The sequence below is a fragment of the Thunnus albacares genome, chromosome 10 (assembly GCF_914725855.1).
Source record: "Thunnus albacares chromosome 10, fThuAlb1.1, whole genome shotgun sequence".
Classification (NCBI taxonomy): Eukaryota; Metazoa; Chordata; class Actinopteri; order Scombriformes; family Scombridae; genus Thunnus; species Thunnus albacares.
This window is the reverse complement of record NC_058115.1, coordinates 13,474,627-13,497,675: the sequence shown is the minus strand read 5'-3', so window position 1 is coordinate 13,497,675 and position 23,049 is coordinate 13,474,627. Positions and strand designations below refer to the sequence as shown.

The window sequence follows — 23,049 nt, the reverse complement described above, 5'->3', positions numbered from 1 at the left end:
TTCCTTCTTGTTACTGGAATAGATCATTTTTCTGATACGTCACTTTGAAAGTAAGTCAACCAAAACAACACATCCATGGGATTTCCCCATTTTTAAGGATAAATATTAGTCTTGTCATGAAATAAGGAAACTGATGCTTATAGAGTAACTCATTAACAGGAAACACTCAGAACGAAAGAGCTTTTAAAACTGTTCAATAAACTTTGGAACAATGAATCATTATTATGGTGACATATTAACCATTGCCCTAGTTTCATTATGACACAAATGACAGATATAGTACTAAGAAAGAACAGCATCATCAACATTTTGAGTTATTTTAAGTGTTATTTTTCCTGCACTTCTTGAAGGGATGTACAGTACAGGCATATCTGACCACACACACTCTCGTGACTCCTCTCTGTTTGGATGTAGAAATGCAGTAAACAAGATGCTCAATGATGCTGTGGTGGCAGTGAAATCCCTTAGCACTGGTAGACCATTCAAAATACACTGAAATATTTATAAATGCTTTTCAAATGCTCACACATTTACACAGAAACACCCAAACACAGTCTGACAAAAGCACTGCTGTGAGATGTGAGTCGGAGGTCCTGGGTGCGGATGTCCTTTCACTCTGCTCCACAGGTTGTTTGTTAGTCACTGTGGTTGACAGTGTGTGCAGAAGAAACACTGTAGTCTTTAGTCCAGACAGCCTGTTTACTCAACTACTCCGCAAAAGAGGAAATAACAAGTTTCTGAAAACTCTGCATTGGTCTGTGTAGCCCGAAGTTCTTCAGCCTGATTTCTGTTAATAGTTTATTTATTTATCAGGTCACATCAATTACATTAAGAGGCAGGAAGGATTTGCAGAAAAACAGATGTATTACAGTGTTTACTGACTAATAGCTTTCTGCAAAAGGCGATAAGGAAAGGTTTTATCACTGTGTTTCTTCTGACAAACACTTCCTTATTCACATTAATGTTGATTATCACCTATCCAGTAACACAAAATGGCGCACAGCAATGGGACACTCACCTGTTTCCTGCATCTCCACAGATCATGTAACCTTAATTCTCACTAAATTGTTGTAAAATGTCAGTTGACCAGGTGCTGGTTGCAGTCCTTACACATGAATCATCACTGATCAACTTCTTTCCCACCACCTAAAGAGTAAACCGATGTAGCGTTGCACCACTATAACAACGTTGGATTCACGATGGACCAAAAAAACACCAAAAACAAACAAATACACAAACAAAAAGGATTCAAAATCAAAGCAGAAGTGAGTGACATCATTTGAGGCAAAATATCAGATTATGGGAAGTTTCCTCTGGAGCCACAAAAAGCCATATAAAACTGTTTTTCACAGATGTAGTAGTGCTCCCCAAGATGTGTAAATACTGTGGATGTTGATATGTAAAATCATAGAGTCCCCCTTTAAAGTCAGTTTCTGAATATTACAGAGTTTAGCAATCATCTATGCTCAGAATCACTACAGCATCGATCTCTCCTGTTCAGAGAATGAAATGAACAGCCGTGAAATGGATTACCTGAAATTAGATTCCTCATCTGACATTGAGGGGAATCTCTACAGATGCACTGACACCTGCATTGTGGCCATTATGAAACATGGTGTTATAATATTGGCCTGACCAAATTAAAATATAGTGGATAAGTAACGTACACCAAGGGTTGTAGTGAGGTGCAGATCACTGGAGAGCAGAAAAAAGGTGTTGCACACTCTGGATCCATATGCATTTCTCTTTTATTCATAAAATTGATTTATTTATTAAATAAAAGAGAAATATATAGGGAGCCAGAGTGTGTAACAATTTTTTCCTGCCCTCTGACCTAATCAGTAACCTTAATCCTAATCAACATAATAAATTTTTTTTCAGGGTGCAGTATGTGAAGTGTCAGCATTGGACTGCGAGATAAAGATATGATAGACTGTATATTTTTTTTATCCAAGATAAGGAAGGGCAGATTGTTAATTGATAATAATTAATTAAAGGGTTAGAAGAGTTCAAATATTCCTTTGAGTATAAACTGAATAAGCATCGTCACAGGGTTTTATTAGAAAAGAAGAGAGAACATAAATAAGGCCTGTAACAGCTGACTGTGAGATTAAATGTGGGGTTTTTGTATTTTTCTCATGTCCTGTTCATCATTATATGAGCATTATTAGTTTAGAAAGTCTAGCAAAAGGTGATATTCAGACACTGAGTGGTAACAAATGATGGACATTTTATCATGTTTTCTGTAATGAAATTATTGATGTAGGTCTGCAACTCGTATCACAGTGAGGAAACAGCTTGTTGTACTTGAAAGTTAATAAGAGATTTGATTTCCGGTCATCTGAGGCAACTAGCAGTTGGTCAACTGGCATTTTACAATCATAGAAATTGAAAGCTTCTATGGTTCGTACTATGTGTCTTAATATGTGTTAAAATATCACTCTTTTTCAACTAGGCTCTTCTTTGCAAAACTGCTTGATGGCTGTTGCGTTTGCATGAAATTAAATGTTGGATGTAATTTGTTTTTTTTATGTAAGTATTAAATTATATGCATAAAAATGTGTTTTCATGCAATTATTTTACTGTCCTCAGTGCTTATCAGTATCAGAAAGGTGTTTTGTAAATGACGTGCTTCACTCCAAAATTCTATTTTCCATTTATCTGTTCTGTGAAGTTTATTGCTCGAAATTATGATTATTTATTATTTGATTATTATTATAAGTTTGATTATAATTATCATTGACACAGCTTTATGCGGTTCCTTATTAACTTACTCTATTCCATGATGTTTTTAGATTATGTTGCAGATTATATAGAGTTACAGAGCAATCAAGTAACTAATGTTGAGCAGCGATCTGTAAATGTTAATGTGAATATGTTTCATTGAATATATTTGATAAATGGTGAGGAAACAAAAACACATAGCCATTAGTATATTAAAATAGCATAGCAACAATTTTATGGAAATAATTTATTGTAATTTTACCTTCAAATTTTACCCACAAATTATTGTCATGTAGTCATATTACAAATAACAGTGCATGAGGATTTGTGAGTTTATAATACATTACATTAGTTTACAATACATTATATTACTATATACATTATTATAATACATTCAGACAAACACACAAACATGATAACAAAAAACAAACATTCGTTTGGCCACAATAAAACACCAGATTAAGAGGTTTCATTTGACAGCTCTTTGTGAATGTCTGATGCAGCAGGCAGCATGTTGAAGCGATGCATTGACTCATTTCTAAGAACTGGACTTTGATCAGGGGAATCAGTGCACGGTGTTGAGTTTCCATTTCTTCTTTCTGACTCTGATTCTGACGCTGCATTGTCCTCTTCTGAACCTCTGTCTCTTTGTGTATCTGGCAGATTTATATCATATATAAAAGCAGGATTCGTCTGCCCTTGTCTGTGCCGCCTCTGAACCTCCTCAAAGATCTGAAGAACCTTCCAAACAAAAACAACGAGTATTAGTGTGAGCGTACAAAAAATTGAGAGGGTTAACCTAAAATGCAAAGAACAGGAGGGGATATTTATATCACCTTGGATTTAGGAATGAGACCAACTCTGAAGAAACCAATGTTTCCTGTTTCAATCTTTGTGCAGTCAACCACAGTGGATGCAATGTTCTCTGGCGAGGCTCCATCACATAACACCCCGTCCACCTAACCAAGCAAAATACACATATTGTTCACAAAAAGTTCACTGAAAGTATGAACAGCAGTGCCTCTTGGATTTAATAAAACTGAATTATTGTGTTTACCTTGTTGCCCAGCTTGGCGTAAACTTGGTTGTGGTGAGTTGTGTCTGCCTCGCCTGTAGGGTTGGCTGAGGTCACAGCAATGGGCCCCACCTTCAACAAAAACAGGTCATTGTATTCACTATGGGGTTTACTGCCGAAGGTGCGCAGTTATTCATGTCTACAGCCCTTACCAGGTTAATGAGGTGTGTGGCCACAGTGCAGTCTGGGTTCCTGATAGCGATGCTTTGTGGAGTCCCTATGTGTTTGGCAGCTTCTCCTAAACCAAAGGTGTCCATCCATGGGCCTGTGTGAGACAAGAAACCCATATGACCCTTCATGCACCATCAGGCAACCAGGCACAAACATGCAAACATCCACAAACACACACCTACCTCTGGGTATGACCATGCTGATGGAGGAGGGCCACGCGGCCTCCATGAAGTCCAGGAGCAGAGGGCTCAGCAGATGTCGGACCGGCTCCAGCTGCTTGATGGAAGAGATCCACAGGGACATGGGTCGGTCCTGCGCCTGCTTCTTCACCCTGAAGTCAAACACAAAAATTAGAGAGTAATGAGACGGAACTGATAAACGAATTCAGACCAGGGCACACTCACAAAAAAAAGAGACTCACTTGTAAGCTTTGACAACCGCATCTGGCCTGTTGCAAGCTGCCACCAGCACATAGACAGTGTCTGTAGGCATTCCACATATGCCACCATTTTTCATGATTTCTGCAGAGGAGAAGAGAGGAGAAGAAAAATCAAGTATGCAAACAACTGTATTTTAATATTCACATCAATTTCTTTTATGCATTCTTACCTGCAATCTGTTGGACAGATGAAGCCTTGCGGGCCGGCACATGAGGACAGATATCTGCCCCTCCTCCAACCCCACTCAGCTTCACTAAAGGTTTTCCTAAGGGGATCTGGGGGGTCTGGAAGGTGCTGTTGAAAATGTGAGCCAAAAAACAATAAAAACTAACAAGGCCAAAGATGATGGTGACTCCTATGTCATAACCATAAGGCAGTGCACCTACTGCATCCAGCAGGAAGCTAATGAGGATGAGTTGGAAGGTGAATGCATAGACAAACCAGGCAACATTTAGAAACAGAGCCGCCACTGTCACTAAACAGTTAAACAGCATGAAGCAGATGATCCCGACGGCCACATTAAAGCCTCTGGTATCACCGTACAGACCTCCGTATCGTGTCAACCCCCACACTGTCCACATCACCCCATAGACTATAAAAACTGTGCTCTCAAAGGTTTTACCCCGAGAGAAAGCAACCGAGCCGCAGAGCAGCTGAAGTGCCCCACCAGCCACCACCACCCAGGGCAGTACCAGCACAGACAGAGGATTTCTGTCACCAATTGTGGCTGTGACAGCAAAAGCAGCCAGTACACTGCAGGCGTGGCCTAACACTTCTGCGTCTGCATATTTGGAGTAGCCCAGGTGAGGTGCATGGAGCTCTTTATCATGGGCTCTGAGAGTGAGACCCCGCGTCCTGGTTACTAAAGCCTTGAAATAGCCCTGCCCTGTGGGAATCATTTTAGTAGAGACCATATTGAATGCGGTAATTAAAAGCATGATGGCAGAGGCTACAAATATAGCTGCCTGTACTCCCTGAGTGCCTCCTTGGAAGAAGCCTCGAGGCTGGGCTGCAATGGCAATACAATACGCTGAAAAGAACAACTGGTAGAACCCCTCCAGCAAACTCTTCTGACAACTAAACAGAGCCAGGATGAAGAAAAGCACAGAGAAGACGACAGGGAAGGGAACCGGGGAGAAAGGCTCCACTTTGTAGAATGATAGGAGAGCACTGTAGCCCTCTGCAAATCTCAGGAGAGCAGTGAAGCCGTAAAAAGTAGCAGCTAGTGTGTCCATGGCTCGGTAGAAGAGGACACACATGCCGAGCTGGAAGACTCCAGCTGTCCACAGCCAGGGGACGTGACCGACAAAGAGCTGAGGGACCACACCTAACAGAGGACAGGCTAACACAGAGGCTGACAGTAAGTTCATCACCAGACCCACTGACACTGCATCACTACACTCCTGCTTCTGCCCTGTTTTCAGCTCATCTTTTCTCTTCAGGCCAGTTCCTGGAGGTTCCACTTTACCATGAGTGACGATGGACAGCAGACGTCCAAAACCAAAGTAAACACCCACCAGACAGACAAGGAGGTAGTTAGCAGCTGTGGCAGACTGGCCGAAACCTGAAGCTGACAGACCGGCAATTTGGTGGGCACAAGCTAAGCTAATGCAGACAGCTATGAGACACAGAACTACTTTCTTTACCACGAGTGCCACACTGCCTATGAGGAGCAGGGCTAATGTAAACGCTGCCAGGCCGGGGATCAAAGAGGATCTTAGCTCTGTGGGCTTTAGCACCCCCTGCCCTGCCAGGATGTACACCAGGCCTGAACCACACCACAGAGCAGAGATAGTCAGACACACAGAGGAAAACAGCTGGGCGTGGGACAAACTGCGACGGATACCTGAGAGGTAAACAGTTAACAGGGAGCAAATTAAGTTTTTTCATGCATAAATACAAATCTCTAATTAATAAAAATTGACAAATATTTAAAATTAGTGATGACCAAACTCAAAACAAACCTGCATAAGCTAAGAGGGCAGCGATGATGAGGAGCAGAATCCCCAGTGCAGTATAGGGGATGAAGCCTTTTTCAGGAGAGCTGGCATAGTTGTTCACCAAAAGCAGGAGGGAACCTAAAGGTCAAAACAAAACTCACTAATGAGAGCCACCTACTGGCAACTGACCAAAACAAACTCATGTCACAAACAGTATCTTAACATTTTGATCAAAATATGATTTTACCGAATGGCAACAGCAAGTGGCTGCTTGAAAGTGACTGAGAAATGTCCCTGTTTTAATGTCCTTAATGCCATGCAGGTAATTATGAACCTAATAATTAAATATCTGCAGCAGTATGTTTTGTTTTAATAATGGAGTTGGTGTCTGATATCAGTGTAGGCTGCTTAAGTTTTAAAGTTTTAGTTTCTGCAGCTCAAAACTTAATGTCACTTTATTTTCAGCATATATTACCATGACATGTAAATAATAAATAAAGAATAAAAGATAAAAATAAGACCAGAGAGTTTCGGTTTTTTAGGTTTCAAAACTAACACGTTTTTTGAAGTTTTAAGCCTAAATAGGATGATACTTTACTTTTTTAGCATACGTTTATTTTAAATTCATACTAATATGTAATAATAACTTTTAATAACTGCACAAAGTAGGCTTATGAATGTTTGTAATTGACACATTAAATCACAGCTTACCGGCAGAGATGCCCAACATGCCCACGGACATATGCAGCGACTGTAGTTGTGCCATGGCAGGAATGAAACTACAGATGTGACGATGCGCTTTAAATACAGCCGCCTGTGTGACGTCAGCATGCAGAAGAAACCTGAGAAAAAGCCTCACCTCGCTGGGAAAAACACATATTAGTCACTCCTCTCTATAAGCAGGGGTATAATGTAATAACTATAAAAATAAACACATGACCTATTATATTTTAACATTTTTTCTGCGACAGTTTAAAAAAAAATGTTATAAATACTAATGTTTTAATCGTCTACTATTCGTTTTAGCGTTATTATGCACGTACAAAAGCTACTAATCTAATTTATAGTTGTAACCTGTAAAATTTAAATAACAAGTGAATTCCAGGAATATGTTTTTGCCTCCAATTCTGCGGTGTAATACAGTGGGCGGCATGCGTAGGAATATGAAGGTTCTACGGTTGAGAAAATGTAGTGCCAAAGGAAAGGGCTGTCTGACGGCAAGGCAAAGCTGTGAAATTATTCTAAATATAGCTTACATTTAAAATAATTTTGATGTTTTTCTTTTTTTTAGGTCGGCCGTGTTTAGGTGGCTAAAATACGCTTTGCTGCTGGTCCCGTCCACAGCAGTACATTGCTTAGCTTCCGTGCAGGCGTCACACCGTATTTTGAGACCCATCAGATTTTGTGACCTGCAGTGATGGACGAAGTACTCAGATCCTCCACCTAGGTAAAAGTATCAATACCACAATGTAAAAATACTTAATTACAAGTAAAAATCCTATATCCTCATCATACAACATCATAAATCCGTAAAGTACTAAAGTAAAAGTGCTAATTTTGCAGAAAATCGGGCCAATCTGCAAAATTATTACTTTTGCTTTAGTAATCTAGCTGTTAATACCTCTATACTTTTACTTAACCAGGATTTTAAATGAGGGATTTTACTTACAAGTATTCTTTATTTATTTGTTTGTTTAGTCATAAGATATTCATAAATTATGTTTTTATCTGTCAAAATATTATTTAAAAAAGTACCTTTTGAACATTTTCAAAACATATTGCAAAATTTTAATATTCTCAACTTTGAATGAAAGATTGCAAAAAAACTAATCATGTTGTTTAAATGGGTCATCGTTATCATATCGGTCCCATTGTTCATTGAAAACAAAGTTATCTGAGAGGTATGACTCATTATTTTATGTCCATCACTATACAGTCTATGATTTTAATCCAGCCGTTTTCCTGGTTCCTTGAACATGCATGATATCAGCCTTTTGGACAACAGGCTGTGGGAGGAGACAGGAGAGGCAGGCGGGACTATAAAGTGTCTGCCTCAGGAGTTCAGCCCGTATACTTCTACTGAACAGCAGGATCACACACAGTGAAGAGCCAGACCACCTACATATATACCTGTCCAAGGTGAGTGAATCTATCCACACTGTCTCTACTTCTCCTATCTAACATTTACCAACACCATTGCTTTATATGTTTGGAAGAAACATGTTAAATGTAGACGATACTCTTAGGATGAACTGCAAAGTAGCACAGCAAAATGCATGACGGAAATGCTTTATATGTGTCTGATGCATATTGATCTTCATGTACAGCATTTATTCATATCAGCAGGGTTTGCTCAGCAAACTCCAACCTCTTCCTGTTAGTTCTCTATAGTCAACAGTGTTACCTGGCAGCAGCAGCACTCCTGAGACTCCTCTGTCACCTGGCTTTGTGAATTATTCATGTGTAATGTGAAACTCAAATGCAGCTGATATGAGACAGGAAAAACAAACAGGAGACCGACATTTTATGATGTGAAACTAGGGAAGCGCGATGAAGTCTGTCGTGTCAATATCTTTAGTTCTAGGTTATACATATGTGCTTTGTGTGTCTGTTTTACAGGAACCATGGTGAAGCGTGTTGCAGTTATTCTCTCAGGCTGTGGAGTCTATGATGGCACAGAGGTCCACGAAGCCTCCGCTGTCCTCGTCCATCTGAGTCGTGCTGGAGCAGAAGTAAGGCCACGTCTGCAGGACAAAAAAACCAAGTGACCATGTTACAGTATAGTTGTCTTATGTCATGGCAGACAGGATTTACTCCAGTTCACACTTTGCTCTACTTTTCTTTCCATTTTTCATTAAAAGAACTGTTGTAACCCTGACCCACTGAGATACGGTTAACAGCTTTGGAAAGACTGACACATTACAATACTACAGAGCTACAGAGGCCATCCATCTGATGTGTAATGTTTATTTATTTGTTGTTTATTTCCCTCCTGATGCTCCTCAGGTGAAGATGTTTGCTCCAAATGTAGCTCAGATGCATGTTGTAAACCACTGTGAGGGGAAACCTACAGAGGAGAAAAGAAACGTCCTGCAAGAAAGTGCCCGTATTGCCCGGGGTGACGTGACTGATCTGGCCAAGTTGGATGTTTCAGCATTCGATGCTGCCATCATCCCAGGTGAGACTGAGTCAGTTGTACATAGAGTATAATATTTTACAATTAGCACTTTTATATTTCTTTTTTCACCTTCACTTTTGAGATATGCTACATGCTACTTGAGTATGTTCTTGTTTAGGGGGTTTTGGTGTGGCCAAGAACCTGAGTGACTGGGCAGTGAAGAATAAGGACTGCACCATCCAGCCACAACTGGAGAAGATCATCAAGGCTTTCCACAAAGCTGGAAAGCCGCTGGGCATGTGCTGCATCTCCCCCGTCCTCGCTGCCAAAGTCCTGCCTGGCTGCGAGCTCACTTTGGGACAGGACAAAGAGTGTGAAAAGTGCGTGAACACATGATTATTTTTCATCATCAGATGTCAGTGGATACTGAAATGTGCAACCTAAGGTTCTAACATTCTCTCTCTTGTCCTCTTCAGGTGGCCATATGCCCAGACAGCCGGGGCTGTAAAGACGATGGGCTGCAAACATGTGAATACAGATGTGGAGCAAGCTCACGTTGATGTCAAAAATAAGCTGGTCACCACCAGTGCCTTCATGTGCAACGCTCCCATTCATAAAGTTTTTGATGGAGTAGGTGCCATGGTGAGAGAGACACTTGGCTTAAGTCACTAAAGACTATTTGTATGTATTGACTTTAAACCCAGTTCTCTGTGATTTTCTATACAAGCATTGGGTTTAATATCAAGTTACACCACTTATATCAGAGCATTCATCTAATGTTATATGTATAATGTGTTGTTTTGAGATTTTCAATAAAAGTTGCACTGCAAATTACACATTTGCAATCATTTATCTTTATTATAATAAAACAATGGTAATCACAAAATATCTACAACCTTAATGGTAACACTTTACAATACAGTGTGCAAACTTTTGCAAGGGAACGAGTGAGGAACAAATCAAGAATGGCCTGATAATTGATTAATTGTTAATAAGTACTTCCCTAATAACTCCTAATGGAGGACTATGCAATAGATAATGATGAGTTACTAGAGAACAGACTGGGAGATGCTATATTAATGAATCATTAGGTACTGATCAGTTCATTAATATCTGTGAGTAGATCATACTGACCACTTTCTTCATGAGTTGGGGATAATTAACTCTGATGCAGCTGCTGAGCAACAAAAAAATAGTAATGACTCATTCATTATTAATTACTTAAACATTAGTTACTCTATCTTTGCACCCAGAGCCTGAAAGTGGGTGTCTCACGCCAGATTCATGAAAATTGGAAACCCTGATATCATTCTTTTTTGAAAACATCTACAGTATGACTGGACAGCTTTCAGTGGCAAGAAAACCAAACTGTTGTATTTGACAATTTTAGAGTTTGCTTGTCCAGAGATAAATAAATACAGATGGGGACAGGTGATACACAACTGTATATTGTTGCACTTTTTAACAGTTTCTTTGTAACAGAAAACATACATGGCTTAGACAAACCAATTAAAATGAACAGTATCAAACCATAATGATGCATTATTATCACTGAATGTCAACACAAATCATGTGGATCTCGTAAATGGGGCCGAGTGTTTCGTGGTGCAGCATTAGAGAAACAAAACTGAGGCATCAATGGTAGCCTATAGAGACATGATTACCTTGTTTTCCGAATAAAAATGGTGATGCACATCTTCAAAAACAATAGTTTACAATCTATTAATTATTACATGTTTAACAGTAGAGTTGGTTTGTGTAGATCTATCTGTAATTTAGGAATCATTTTGCCCATTATTATATCTGTGGGCTACTGGGTGTTTGTTGGTAAACCTGGTTAGGAGTGGTTCTAAATGTGGGCACATTCACAAGCACAAGAACAAATTGATCAATTGGATTATATGTGTAGAAATGAGTGTATTCATGATTTAAGCACAAAACTGTGAACCTACCATCTCAGAGACTGATGAATTTTGATATAAATCAAACGTCCCCCTTCACAGTGGTAGTATAATCAGTGTTCCAAAGTTAGATGTGTTAACCTCTTAAAGACTGAACCAGGATTATGGTGGTAACAACATGCTGCTTTTGCCTGATGTACAAGATATAAACCAATGTATTGAATGGGTTGTATGTTATGTATCTGAATTGTAAGGTTAATTTTACAGTTTTTGTCTTCAATGGTTAAAACAGAGCAGATTCAGTATTCAGATAGATAAAATTACTTCTGATGAATAGCCTGTGGGGGGAGCACTTAGTCTTTGCCTCAGTCATTAATACACCGACTTGAGAGCTCGACACACACCAGTCGCCGCTAAGTTTTTTTTTTTTTTTTTTTTTTTTTTTTAACTCAAACTGTGTCTTCACTTTTCAGAGATGAAACACAGGCAGAAGCATTAATCTCAGTCTCAGACGTCCTCTATTTTCCGGCAGACTAGGCACAGGACCCTCCGCCCAAAGCTGTTCAGCTTGTTTTATAATAGGATAAACAAATTATTTTGTTTTTTATGTGAATTAAAAACGTAATCCACCTCTGTTTTTCCAGTTCTCCTAACCGAGTTCCCTCTTCAAATCGACAATTAGAATACAAATTAAACCAAAATAAGAAACTAACTTGTTTTTCGCTCGTCTGTCTAAAAAAATATTTCAGAAGCTAAACGTTGTTGAATAGTTCCCTCTGTCCTGTCAAGTTGATAACTACAGTTTTTAGTTTTTCTGCGCTGCTCGATATGATGAGCTCAGGATTTATCAGGAGGACAGCTGCTTTACGCCAAACAGTATGAACCTGGACCGTGTGTGTAAAAACTTGACCTATTGGATGTGTAGAAGAACACAGAACATTAATTAACATTAGATCCTGACCGATCCGATGAAGTTAGGCTGCTGTGTCTTGTGCGTAAATGCGCACAGGGAGAGAAGCAGCTGCGGGAAGATCGCTGCATATAACTCTCTCTCTCACTATATATATATATATATATATATATATATATATATATATATATATATATATATATATATATATATATATATACTGCATTGTATATTTATTTATCCTGTTATCACCAAACAAGTTGAACACAGCTTTGGACGGAGCGGACACCCGGTCCTCCCGCCGGTTAATAACGACCGTTTGCAAACGGAAATGTCCGAGATGTCCGTGTTTATTTGCATATAGAGCGGGGAAGTCAGATCCGATCTCAAATGGTCACTAGGACGCATGTGGAGACGCATGTTAATGCCAGGTGTAAACAGACGTACGTAAAGCTGTCCACTTGTGATCGGATCACCCGAGACGGATAAAAGCAACACTGCCATAAAGTGACACTTCAGTGGGCTTAAAATTTAGATAACCTGTGGAAAAAACTGCTTTCTTCCATGTTAGGTTCAAACACAAACACGTTTTTACAGTGTTGCATATTTTCTTATGAAATGTGTCATTTCCATTTTATTTTTTCTAAGAATAAATAAGAAAATAAATGCTGTACTGCAATTTGCATATTAACTCGTTTTTTTTAATTGAAAACCTTACAATTGACAACAGCAGTGAAATGCTCAGACATAGCTTAATCTAAAACCCAGTGCTTGTATAGAAAATCACAGAAAGTTAAGTTGTAGATATTTTGTGATTACCATTGTTTTATTATAATAAAGATAAATGATTGCAAATGTGTAATTTGCAGTGCAACTTTTATTGAAAATCTCAAAACAACACATTATACATATAACATTAGATGAATGCTCTGATATAAGTGGTGTAACTTGATATTAAACCCAATGCTTGTATAGAAAATCACAGAGAACTGGGTTTAAAGTCAATACATACAAATAGTCTTTAGTGACTTAAGCCAAGTGTCTCTCTCACCATGGCACCTACTCCATCAAAAACTTTATGAATGGGAGCATTGCACATGAAGGCACTGGTGGTGACCAGCTTGTTTTTGACATCAACGTGAGCTTGCTCCACATCTGTATTCACATGTTTGCAGCCCATCGTCTTTACAGCCCCGGCTGTCTGGGCATATGGCCACCTGAAGAGGACAACAGGGAGAATGTTAGAACCTTAGGTTGCACATTTCAGTATCCACTGACATCTGATGATGAAAAATAATCATGTGTTCACGCACTTTTCACACTCTTTGTCCTGTCCCAAAGTGAGCTCGCAGCCAGGCAGGACTTTGGCAGCGAGGACGGGGGAGATGCAGCACATGCCCAGCGGCTTTCCGGCTTTGTGGAAAGCCTTGATGATCTTCTCCAGTTGTGGCTGGATGGTGCAGTCCTTATTCTTCACTGCCCAGTCACTCAGGTTCTTGGCCACACCAAAACCCCCTAAACAAGAACACATTCAAGTAGCATGTAGCATATCTCAAAAGTGAAGGTGAAAAAAGAAATATAAAAGTGCTAATTGTAAAATATTATACTCTATGTACAACTGACTCAGTCTCACCTGGGATGATGGCAGCATCGAATGCTGAAACATCCAACTTGGCCAGATCAGTCACGTCACCCCGGGCAATACGGGCACTTTCTTGCAGGACGTTTCTTTTCTCCTCTGTAGGTTTCCCCTCACAGTGGTTTACAACATGCATCTGAGCTACATTTGGAGCAAACATCTTCACCTGAGGAGCATCAGGAGGGAAATAAACAACAAATAAATAAACATTACACATCAGATGGATGGGCCAACAGCCTCTGTAGCTCTGTAGTATTGTAATGTGTCAGTCTTTCCAAAGCTGTTAACCGTATCTCAGTGGGTCAGGGTTACAACAGTTCTTTTAATGAAAAATGGAAAGAAAAGTAGAGCAAAGTGTGAACTGGAGTAAATCCTGTCTGCCATGACATAAGACAACTATACTGTAACATGGTCACTTGGTTTTTTTGTCCTGCAGACGTGGCCTTACTTCTGCTCCGGCACGACTCAGATGGACGAGGACAGCGGAGGCTTCGTGGACCTCTGTGCCATCATAGACTCCACAGCCGGAGAGAATAACTGCAACACGCTTCACCATGGTTCCTGTAAAACAGACACACAAAGCACATATGTATAACCTAGAACTAAAGATATTTACACGACAGACTTTATCGCGCTTCCGTAGTTTCACATCATAAAATGTCGGTCTCCTGTTTGTTTTTCCTGTCTCATATCAGCTGCATTTGAACCGCTGAGTTTCACACTGCACATAAAAAAATCATAAAGTCAGGTGGCAGAGGAGTCTCAGGAGTGCTGCTGCTGCCAGGTGGTATGAATAAATATAATACTTTGAGGTAAATATATTATACTTATTAAGCATTTCACCATTTCACTCATGCAGTTTGCAGCACTACTTCACAGTTACTCCAAGAGATTATTCCTTAAATACAAACTGTTTTCTCATATATAAAGAAAAGGTGTTTGTTAAGTATAAAAAACAGAAGTAGAGACAGTGTGGATAGATTCACTCACCTTGGACAGGTATATATGTAGGTGGTCTGGCTCTTCACTGTGTGATCCTGCTGTTCAGTAGAAGTGTACGGGCTGAACTCCTGAGGCAGACACTTTATAGTCCTGCCTGCCTCTCCTGTCTCCTCCCACAGCCTGCTGTCCAAAAGGCTGACATCATGCTTGTTTAAGGAACCAGGAACAGGGCTGAATTAAAGTGGTTATTGTTGCAGTTAAAATGATGAGTCATTCCTCTCTAGCAAATTTTGTTTTCAGTAAGACTGCTGTAATGATGACAACGCATGTCAACTACATGGTTAATTTTTAATTGGGTTACATTCAAAGCTATGTGGATGAGAAGTGTAAAAGTTTTCTAAAGCCAATTTTCAAACGTATTTACGTGGTCTAACTTGCATGTCGATAAGATATAGGTATGTGAATAAATGTATGACTAATTTAAAATAGATATAAATTAACGTAGAGTAAGACTGAATTTACTGATAAAATAAAAGGTGCATACTAGGGTATATTCTGGTTGTAGATCTTATTTACATCGTTGGGAGTATTTGTGTATTTGTGTGGAAAAAAAGTATTTGTGTGGAAAAATAAATTACCGAGATCATTCAGTTTTTTACAGGTGCAGGTGCAGCCTAAAACAAGAGGGATAGTACTGGTATTTGGACGATAATTTCGTCCAGTTTAGGTTGGCCATAATAATGCTGGGAACCAACAAAATAGTCTATTTAGGTGAATTAGGCGAGTTATGACGGTTGTCTAATTTTGAGTTACAGGCAGTACGGAAACTCAATGGGTGTAGTCGACACAAGGCGGACCTGTGCAGCTTTTTCTGTTTGTTTTCGTGTGCTGACGTCACTCACGACTGTATAAAGACTGCATCCTCACATCTGCTGAGTATCGCTCCTGCTATGGCTCAACTCAGCTCACTGCATGTGTCCGTGGGCATACTGGGCATCTCTGGCGGTAAGTTGTATTTACATGCGTCAGTTTGTTTTTTCGTTCATTTTTCCCCACTGCAACAGTTGGGCTGTGACTAACAGTCCTTCTCAGGGCTACAAAACACAATATCATTTTAGTTGCCTTCTCTAAAACTAATATCATGCGGAAATGTAAGATAAAAGTAAAGTTATATCTTAAGTTGGTGTCAAAATTGTAAAAGCATGTTGTGTAAGTTTAACCTCAATCCAGAGGTGTACTTTTTGTCATATCTCACAGGTGTTTTATTCTATTATTCCAATTTTTTATGACTTTGTCAATCAGTTTCTTCCTAATGACTTTGCTCTCTGTCAGTTATTTTGAAGGCTTTGTGGAAAGATTGTACTCGGAATAAAAGCTGCGATTTATGTCAAAGAAAAGTATATATTTTTGTTTTACACAACATGCAAATTAACTGTAACTTTCCTGAAATAATAATAATCTGTTTCTTTTTTTCAGATGACATTAATTACATAACTAATAATGTTTTGAGAAGAAATAAGTTAATATTTTGTTATGATGGTTGTAGTTTATTCTTGTCAGTTGGTAGTCCTTGTGTGTTAAATATGTTGATAGGATGAGGGTTAAAGCTGCAGACAATAATACTAAAACCTCTGCTGTCCACTCACAGCATTAGGAAATCCATACTCTTGCCAACTACAAAATACAAATTCAGAAATGTGGCAGAACTAGTATTAAGTTCATGATTAACTGCATAAAATATGGAAACGTGAGAAAATCTAAACTGGGAAACATTTCACTTAATTCTGCTTACTGTAGGAGGAAACAAAATCATCTGCTTAATTCTTATCAAGATGTCTAAAAAAAAACTTGTTCTGACCTTTAGGTTCTCTCCTGCTTTTGGTGAACAACTATGCCAGCTCTCCTGAAAAAGGCTTCATCCCCTATACTGCACTGGGGATTCTGCTCCTCATCATCGCTGCCCTCTTAGCTTATGCAGGTTTGTTTTGAGTTTGGTCATCACTAATTTTAAATATTTGTCAATTTTTATTAATTAGAGATTTGTATTTATGCATGAAAAAACTTAATTTGCTCCCTGTTAACTGTTTACCTCTCAGGTATCCGTCGCAGTTTGTCCCACGCCCAGCTGTTTTCCTCTGTGTGTCTGACTATCTCTGCTCTGTGGTGTGGTTCAGGCCTGGTGTACATCCTGGCAGGGCAGGGGGTGCTAAAGCCCACAGAGCTAAGATCCTCTTTGATCCCCGGCCTGGCAGCGTTTACATTAGCCCTGCTCCTCATAGGCAGTGTGGCACTCGTGGTAAAGAAAGTAGTTCTGTGTCTCATAGCTGTCTGCATTAGCTTAGCTTGTGCCCACCAAATTGCCGGTCTGTCAGCTTCAGGTTTCGGCCAGTCTGCCACAGCTGCTAACTACCTCCTTGTCTGTCTGGTGGGTGTTTACTTTGGTTTTGGACGTCTGCTGTCCATCGTCACTCATGGTAAAGTGGAACCTCCAGGAACTGGCCTGAAGAGAAAAGATGAGCTGAAAACAGGGCAGAAGCAGGAGTGTAGTGATGCAGTGTCAGTGGGTCTGGTGATGAACTTACTGTCAGCCTCTGTGTTAGCCTGTCCTCTGTTAGGTGTGGTCCCTCAGCTCTTTGTCGGTCACGTCCCCTGGCTGTGGACAGCTGGAGTCTTCCAGCTTGGCATGTGTGTCCTCTTCTACCGAGCCATGGACACACTAGCTGCTACTTTTTATGGCTTCACTGCTCTCCTGAGATTTGCAGAGGGCTACAGTGCTCTCCTATCATTCTACAAAGTGGAGCCTTTCTCCCCGGTTCCCTTCCCTGTCGTCTTCTCTGTGCTTTTCTTCATCCTGGCTCTGTTTAGTTGTCAGAAGAGTTTGCTGGAGGGGTTCTACCAGTTGTTCTTTTCAGCGTATTGTATTGCCATTGCAGCCCAGCCTCGAGGCTTCTTCCAAGGAGGCACTCAGGGAGTACAGGCAGCTATATTTGTAGCCTCTGCCATCATGCTTTTAATTACCGCATTCAATATGGTCTCTACTAAAATGATTCCCACAGGGCAGGGCTATTTCAAGGCTTTAGTAACTAGGACGCGGGGTCTCACTCTCAGAGCCCATGATAAAGAGCTCCATGCACCTCACCTGGGCTACTCCAAATATGCAGACGCAGAAGTGTTAGGCCACGCCTGCAGTGTACTGGCTGCTTTTGCTGTCACAGCCACAATTGGTGACAGAAATCCTCTGTCTGTGCTGGTACTGCCCTGGGTGGTGGTGGCTGGTGGGGCACTTCAGCTGCTCTGCGGCTCGGTTGCTTTCTCTCGGGGTAAAACCTTTGAGAGCACAGTTTTTATAGTCTATGGGGTGATGTGGACAGTGTGGGGGTTGACACGATACGGAGGTCTGTACGGTGATACCAGAGGCTTTAATGTGGCCGTCGGGATCATCTGCTTCATGCTGTTTAACTGTTTAGTGACAGTGGCGGCTCTGTTTCTAAATGTTGCCTGGTTTGTCTATGCATTCACCTTCCAACTCATCCTCATTAGCTTCCTGCTGGATGCAGTAGGTGCACTGCCTTATGGTTATGACATAGGAGTCACCATCATCTTTGGCCTTGTTAGTTTTTATTGTTTTTTGGCTCACATTTTCAACAGCACCTTCCAGACCCCCCAGATCCCCTTAGGAAAACCTTTAGTGAAGCTGAGTGGGGTTGGAGGAGGGGCAGATATCTGTCCTCATGTGCCGGCCCGCAAGGCTTCATCTGTCCAACAGATTGCAGGTAAGAATGCATAAAAGAAATTGATGTGAATATTAAAATACAGTTGTTTGCATACTTGATTTTTCTTCTTCTCTCTTCTCCTCTGCAGAAATCATGAAAAATGGTGGCATATGTGGAATGCCTACAGACACTGTCTATGTGCTGGTGGCAGCTTGCAACAGGCCAGATGCAGTTGTCAAAGCTTACAAGTAAGTGTCTTTTTTTCGTGAGTGTGCCCTGGTCTGAATTCGTTTATCAGTTCCGTCTCATTACTCTCTAATTTTTGTGTTTGACTTCAGGGTGAAGAAGCAGGCGCAGGACCGACCCATGTCCCTGTGGATCTCTTCCATCAAGCAGCTGGAGCCGGTCCGACATCTGCTGAGCCCTCTGCTCCTGGACTTCATGGAGGCCGCGTGGCCCTCCTCCATCAGCATGGTCATACCCAGAGGTAGGTGTGTGTTTGTGGATGTTTGCATGTTTGTGCCTGGTTGCCTGATGGTGCATGAAGGGTCATATGGGTTTCTTGTCTCACACAGGCCCATGGATGGACACCTTTGGTTTAGGAGAAGCTGCCAAACACATAGGGACTCCACAAAGCATCGCTATCAGGAACCCAGACTGCTCTGTGGCCACACACCTCATTAACCTGGTAAGGGCTGTAGGCATGAATAACTGCGCACCTTCGGCAGTAAACCCCATAGTGAATACAATGACCTGTTTTTGTTGAAGGTGGGGCCCATCGCTGTGACCTCAGCCAACCCTACAGGCGAGGCAGACACAACTCACCACAACCAAGTTTATGCCAAGCTGGGCAACAAGGTAAACACAATAATTCAGTTTTATTAAATCCAAGAGGCACTGCTGTTCATACTTTCATTGAACTTTTTGTGAACAATATGTGCATTTTGCTTGGTTAGGTGGACGGGGTGTTATGTGATGGAGCCTCGCCAGAGAACATTGCATCCACTGTGGTTGACTGCACAAAGATTGAAACAGGAAACATTGGTTTCTTCAGAGTTGGTCTCATTCCTAAATCCAAGGTGATATAAATATCCCCTCCTGTTCTTTGCATTTTAGGTTAACCCTCTCAATTTTTTGTACGCTCACACTAATACTCGTTGTTTTTGTTTGGAAGGTTCTTCAGATTTTTGAGGAGGTTCAGAGGCGGCACAGACAAGGGCAGACGAATCCTGCTTTTGAATATGATATAAATCTGCCAGATACACAAAAGGACAGAGGTTCAGGAGAGGACAATGCAGCAGAGTCGGGAAGAGGAAGTGGAAGCTCAACACCACGCACTAATTCCCCTGATCAAAGTCCAGTCCTTAGAAATGAGTAATAGTATCAATGCACTGCTTCAAAATGCTGCCTGCTGCATTATAAATAATATATTGTAATCTAATGTGCGGTTGTTGTAAAGTTGTCAAATGAAAAAATCACGCACTGATTGGCATCATTAGCCATTCCTTTGTTTGAGTATGCCCTTTGAACAACCATGAAGAATCCCATAAGCTGTGTTTTATTTTGGCCACACTGATGTCTTTATCAAGTATGTTGTTTTGTGTAGTTCGTAGAGCCAACTGTATGTTAAGTGTTAATAACACACAAATGTTCATGCATCATTTGTTATATGACTATATATGTGTAAATTATGGTGTGTAATATATTATGTACAGATGTTTTGCTTATGTTGACGGCTGCTAAGTCAAACTTTATATTTTATATCTGTATACCAGATAACATGAGTGCACTTACTGTGTATAGTTTTAGGATAATAAAATTGCACTACTTCCATACTCATCAACAATTACACATATACACAAAAACATACACACACATACATAAAAAAAACTAAACAATTTAATGAAATGAAAATAATTCAAAGACAAGCACACCTCTCCTATAATCACCTCTCCTGACAATGTGCTTAAATTTCTGCTGTCGTGAAATTTAAGCAAATTATCAATACTGTGACAATTTAAATCATATAGTTAAAAGATATCAGCAGAAATAAGTAATAAAATATATAATAAATAATAAGATTTCAGTGTTTGATAGAATAATCATTTATCTTTTTTTCAAATATTACTTGATGCTTGAATCAAGTCACATCAAATGTCACCAAATAAAAATCTTATATATTTTTAAATTTTTATATATATTTTTTATTTTTAAACAGAATATGTACATTTAAGTGTACAATAATATATAGTGTAAGCACCAGCACATTGTATTTATACAAATAAAGAAGAAAACTATGAGACAAGGTAATGCCAGGGGGAAGGCTACACAAATCATATCAACAGGAATCAACTACATAAAAACATTGAAACACTGACTATATATTTCCACAGTTTTTCTGTTTACACTGTGAACAATGAAAGCCATGAAATTTTTATGTTTATATGTTTGTATATGTATATATGTTTATATTTTATGTGACTGAACATGAATTAAATAAGTTTACACTTATGAATATGATATTTTGCTATAGTTATTACAGAGATTGTCATGGAAAATGTGTCCTTATCATTTTTGCTGTGGTCAGTAAAAAAAAAAAATCCCACTTCAGAGGGAAATCATGACAAAGTCTGGATATCACAAAAGCTTTTACAATATTGACAGTTCCAAAATATATGAATGATGATTTAACTGGATTCCTTAACATGTTCTTAACATGCAGTGTCAATAATCTTAACACATTTGTTAAGATCTCTGAATTAACTTAAAGGAAACCTCTTTAACTTTATTACTGATCATTTATTTGTGGGATAAGGTCACAAAAATCACAAATAACATTATTCCAGTATAGACCAGTTGCCTCTGAGAATGTAGATCCTAATAGCTCTATCAGTAGTAGTATAGTATAGTTAATACTTAAATAGATAATACTTTTAATTTATTTGTTATAAAATGTTCAGCAAGGAGTTGAGTAGAGAGCAAGAAGAGGTAGGGGGAGACTGGGAGACCCAATTTTATTTGGCATTTTGACTCTTATGACAAACTGAAACCATTTGGTATCTGTATAAACGGCTGTATTGACGTATTTCCCCGGAAAATTATCTGGAGGAATGCATTTACGACCAGCAGTGACCCAAAAATCATTGGAGGCTACTATACGGAGGCAGTCCAGAAATTCGGTGGTTGTCCAAGGATTGTCAGAGGCGACCGGGGAACTGAAAAGAGACTTTCAGCATTTTCTCCGTCGTAACATTCATGACGGCTCTGGTATTGGCAGCTACACCGAAGGGGCAAGCACAGCAAATCAGCGCATAGAGAGTTGGTGGGGTTTCCTCAGATGGGAATCAATGGAGTTCTACATCTCTCTTTTCACTGACCTGAAGGACCGTGGTTTGTTCGGTGGTACATATTTGGACCGAGGTCTAATTCAGTTCTGCTTGATGAGTATCATTCAGGTAAGCTACAATTGCATTATTATATGTATTTTCATCCTAAATTGAGGCCCACAAATGTTCGTTTTTTCTTTTAACATCCTCCCATGAGCAGACACTGGTTGTGAGTATTAGGACTCGTGTCTCATCATGTCCATCTGTCTTCTTAATCACTGTCATCGGTGTTCTACAATAGCGTATTAATTCATAATCAGTGTTGGGGGTTAGGTAGGCCTAATTTAATTACAAAATAAACAAAATTGTGATCCGTTACATTACTGGAGAAAAATGTTTAGGCTTAGGCCTATTAATTTACAGTTACTTATGTAAAATTCATGATTAAGATTTTAGTTACATCTGAAAATTTTCAGCAAAAGCCTAAAGCTATTTTATTTTTGTTGCTTGGTGTACCTTGATCGCGTTTCTTCAAATAACTATAATCTGTCTTTACTTAACACTCGACTTCTAGATGTATTATGTTGAACGTTACCGCTGTGAAACAATCATAAAATTGATCTGATGATTTCTGTCTTCATTCGACAACAGCACGGTGGTGAAGTTAGTTTCAGATATTCATTGTGGGTTCAACAGTGTTAAATATTCACCCTGAAACTCACTTCACCAGTGTCCTGTAGTTTAATCTCTCTCAGCGGGTAGAGCTGTCTCCATACAGACACAGACATACAGAATAAGAGTTGTGACAACTTCACTCATTTAACTAGCCGCATGAAATAACGTCTCATCATATAATAGAGATTTTTTCCCCCAGTACAAGCATTGTGGGCAGCAAACACTGTTTTTATTAATTTATTAAGTTATTTATGCTGGTCCCTTTCCACTCTTTTCCACAACTTTTCTTTCTCTCTATACTGTTTTTCCAGGATGATTTAGACGAGACCATCCATGTGTGGGATTCACATGTCATCAGACCATCAAAGAATGACAGGGTGCCCAGTGGTCGCCCCCGAATCATGTACATGTTCCCAGAACTCTACACAATTTATGACTGCATTTCCCCAGTGGACAGAGCTGATGCACAGTTGTG

General features: G+C 39.8%; 4 protein-coding genes across 4 annotated transcripts; 2 read left to right on the top strand and 2 right to left on the bottom strand.

Moving 5' to 3' along the window:
* Window positions 1–2,965: 2,965 nt before the first annotated feature.
* LOC122990450 lies at window positions 2,966–7,420 on the bottom strand. Its single transcript, XM_044363817.1, has 9 exons — window positions 7,062–7,420; window positions 6,375–6,488; window positions 4,580–6,256; window positions 4,392–4,491; window positions 4,153–4,301; window positions 3,952–4,064; window positions 3,782–3,871; window positions 3,561–3,683; window positions 2,966–3,465 (listed from the first exon to the last, which is right to left on the bottom strand). The coding sequence occupies exons 1-9, from the start codon at window positions 7,114–7,116 to the stop codon at window positions 3,184–3,186; spliced, it is 2,703 nt and encodes a 900-aa protein (XP_044219752.1). The 5' UTR covers window positions 7,117–7,420; the 3' UTR covers window positions 2,966–3,183.
* Window positions 7,421–7,653: 233 nt separating this feature from the next.
* On the top strand, window positions 7,654–10,304 carry si:ch211-153b23.5 (uncharacterized protein LOC321177 homolog). Its single transcript, XM_044363833.1, has 6 exons — window positions 7,654–7,797; window positions 8,341–8,489; window positions 8,970–9,082; window positions 9,357–9,528; window positions 9,647–9,848; window positions 9,945–10,304. Exons 3-6 carry the CDS (start codon window positions 8,975–8,977, stop codon window positions 10,138–10,140), a joined length of 678 nt encoding a protein of 225 aa, XP_044219768.1. The 5' UTR covers window positions 7,654–7,797; window positions 8,341–8,489; window positions 8,970–8,974; the 3' UTR covers window positions 10,141–10,304.
* Window positions 10,305–12,958: 2,654 nt separating this feature from the next.
* Window positions 12,959–14,983, bottom strand: LOC122989800 (glutamine amidotransferase-like class 1 domain-containing protein 3A, mitochondrial). Its single transcript, XM_044362807.1, has 5 exons — window positions 14,909–14,983; window positions 14,367–14,479; window positions 13,913–14,084; window positions 13,593–13,794; window positions 12,959–13,496 (listed from the first exon to the last, which is right to left on the bottom strand). The coding sequence occupies exons 2-5, from the start codon at window positions 14,472–14,474 to the stop codon at window positions 13,301–13,303; spliced, it is 678 nt and encodes a 225-aa protein (XP_044218742.1). The 5' UTR covers window positions 14,475–14,479; window positions 14,909–14,983; the 3' UTR covers window positions 12,959–13,300.
* A 93-nt stretch (window positions 14,984–15,076) lies between these two features.
* Window positions 15,077–20,641, top strand: LOC122989799. Its single transcript, XM_044362806.1, has 9 exons — window positions 15,077–15,865; window positions 16,725–16,838; window positions 16,957–18,633; window positions 18,722–18,821; window positions 18,912–19,060; window positions 19,149–19,261; window positions 19,342–19,431; window positions 19,530–19,652; window positions 19,748–20,641. Exons 1-9 carry the CDS (start codon window positions 15,811–15,813, stop codon window positions 19,949–19,951), a joined length of 2,625 nt encoding a protein of 874 aa, XP_044218741.1. The 5' UTR covers window positions 15,077–15,810; the 3' UTR covers window positions 19,952–20,641.
* The last annotated feature ends 2,408 nt before the right edge of the window (window positions 20,642–23,049 follow it).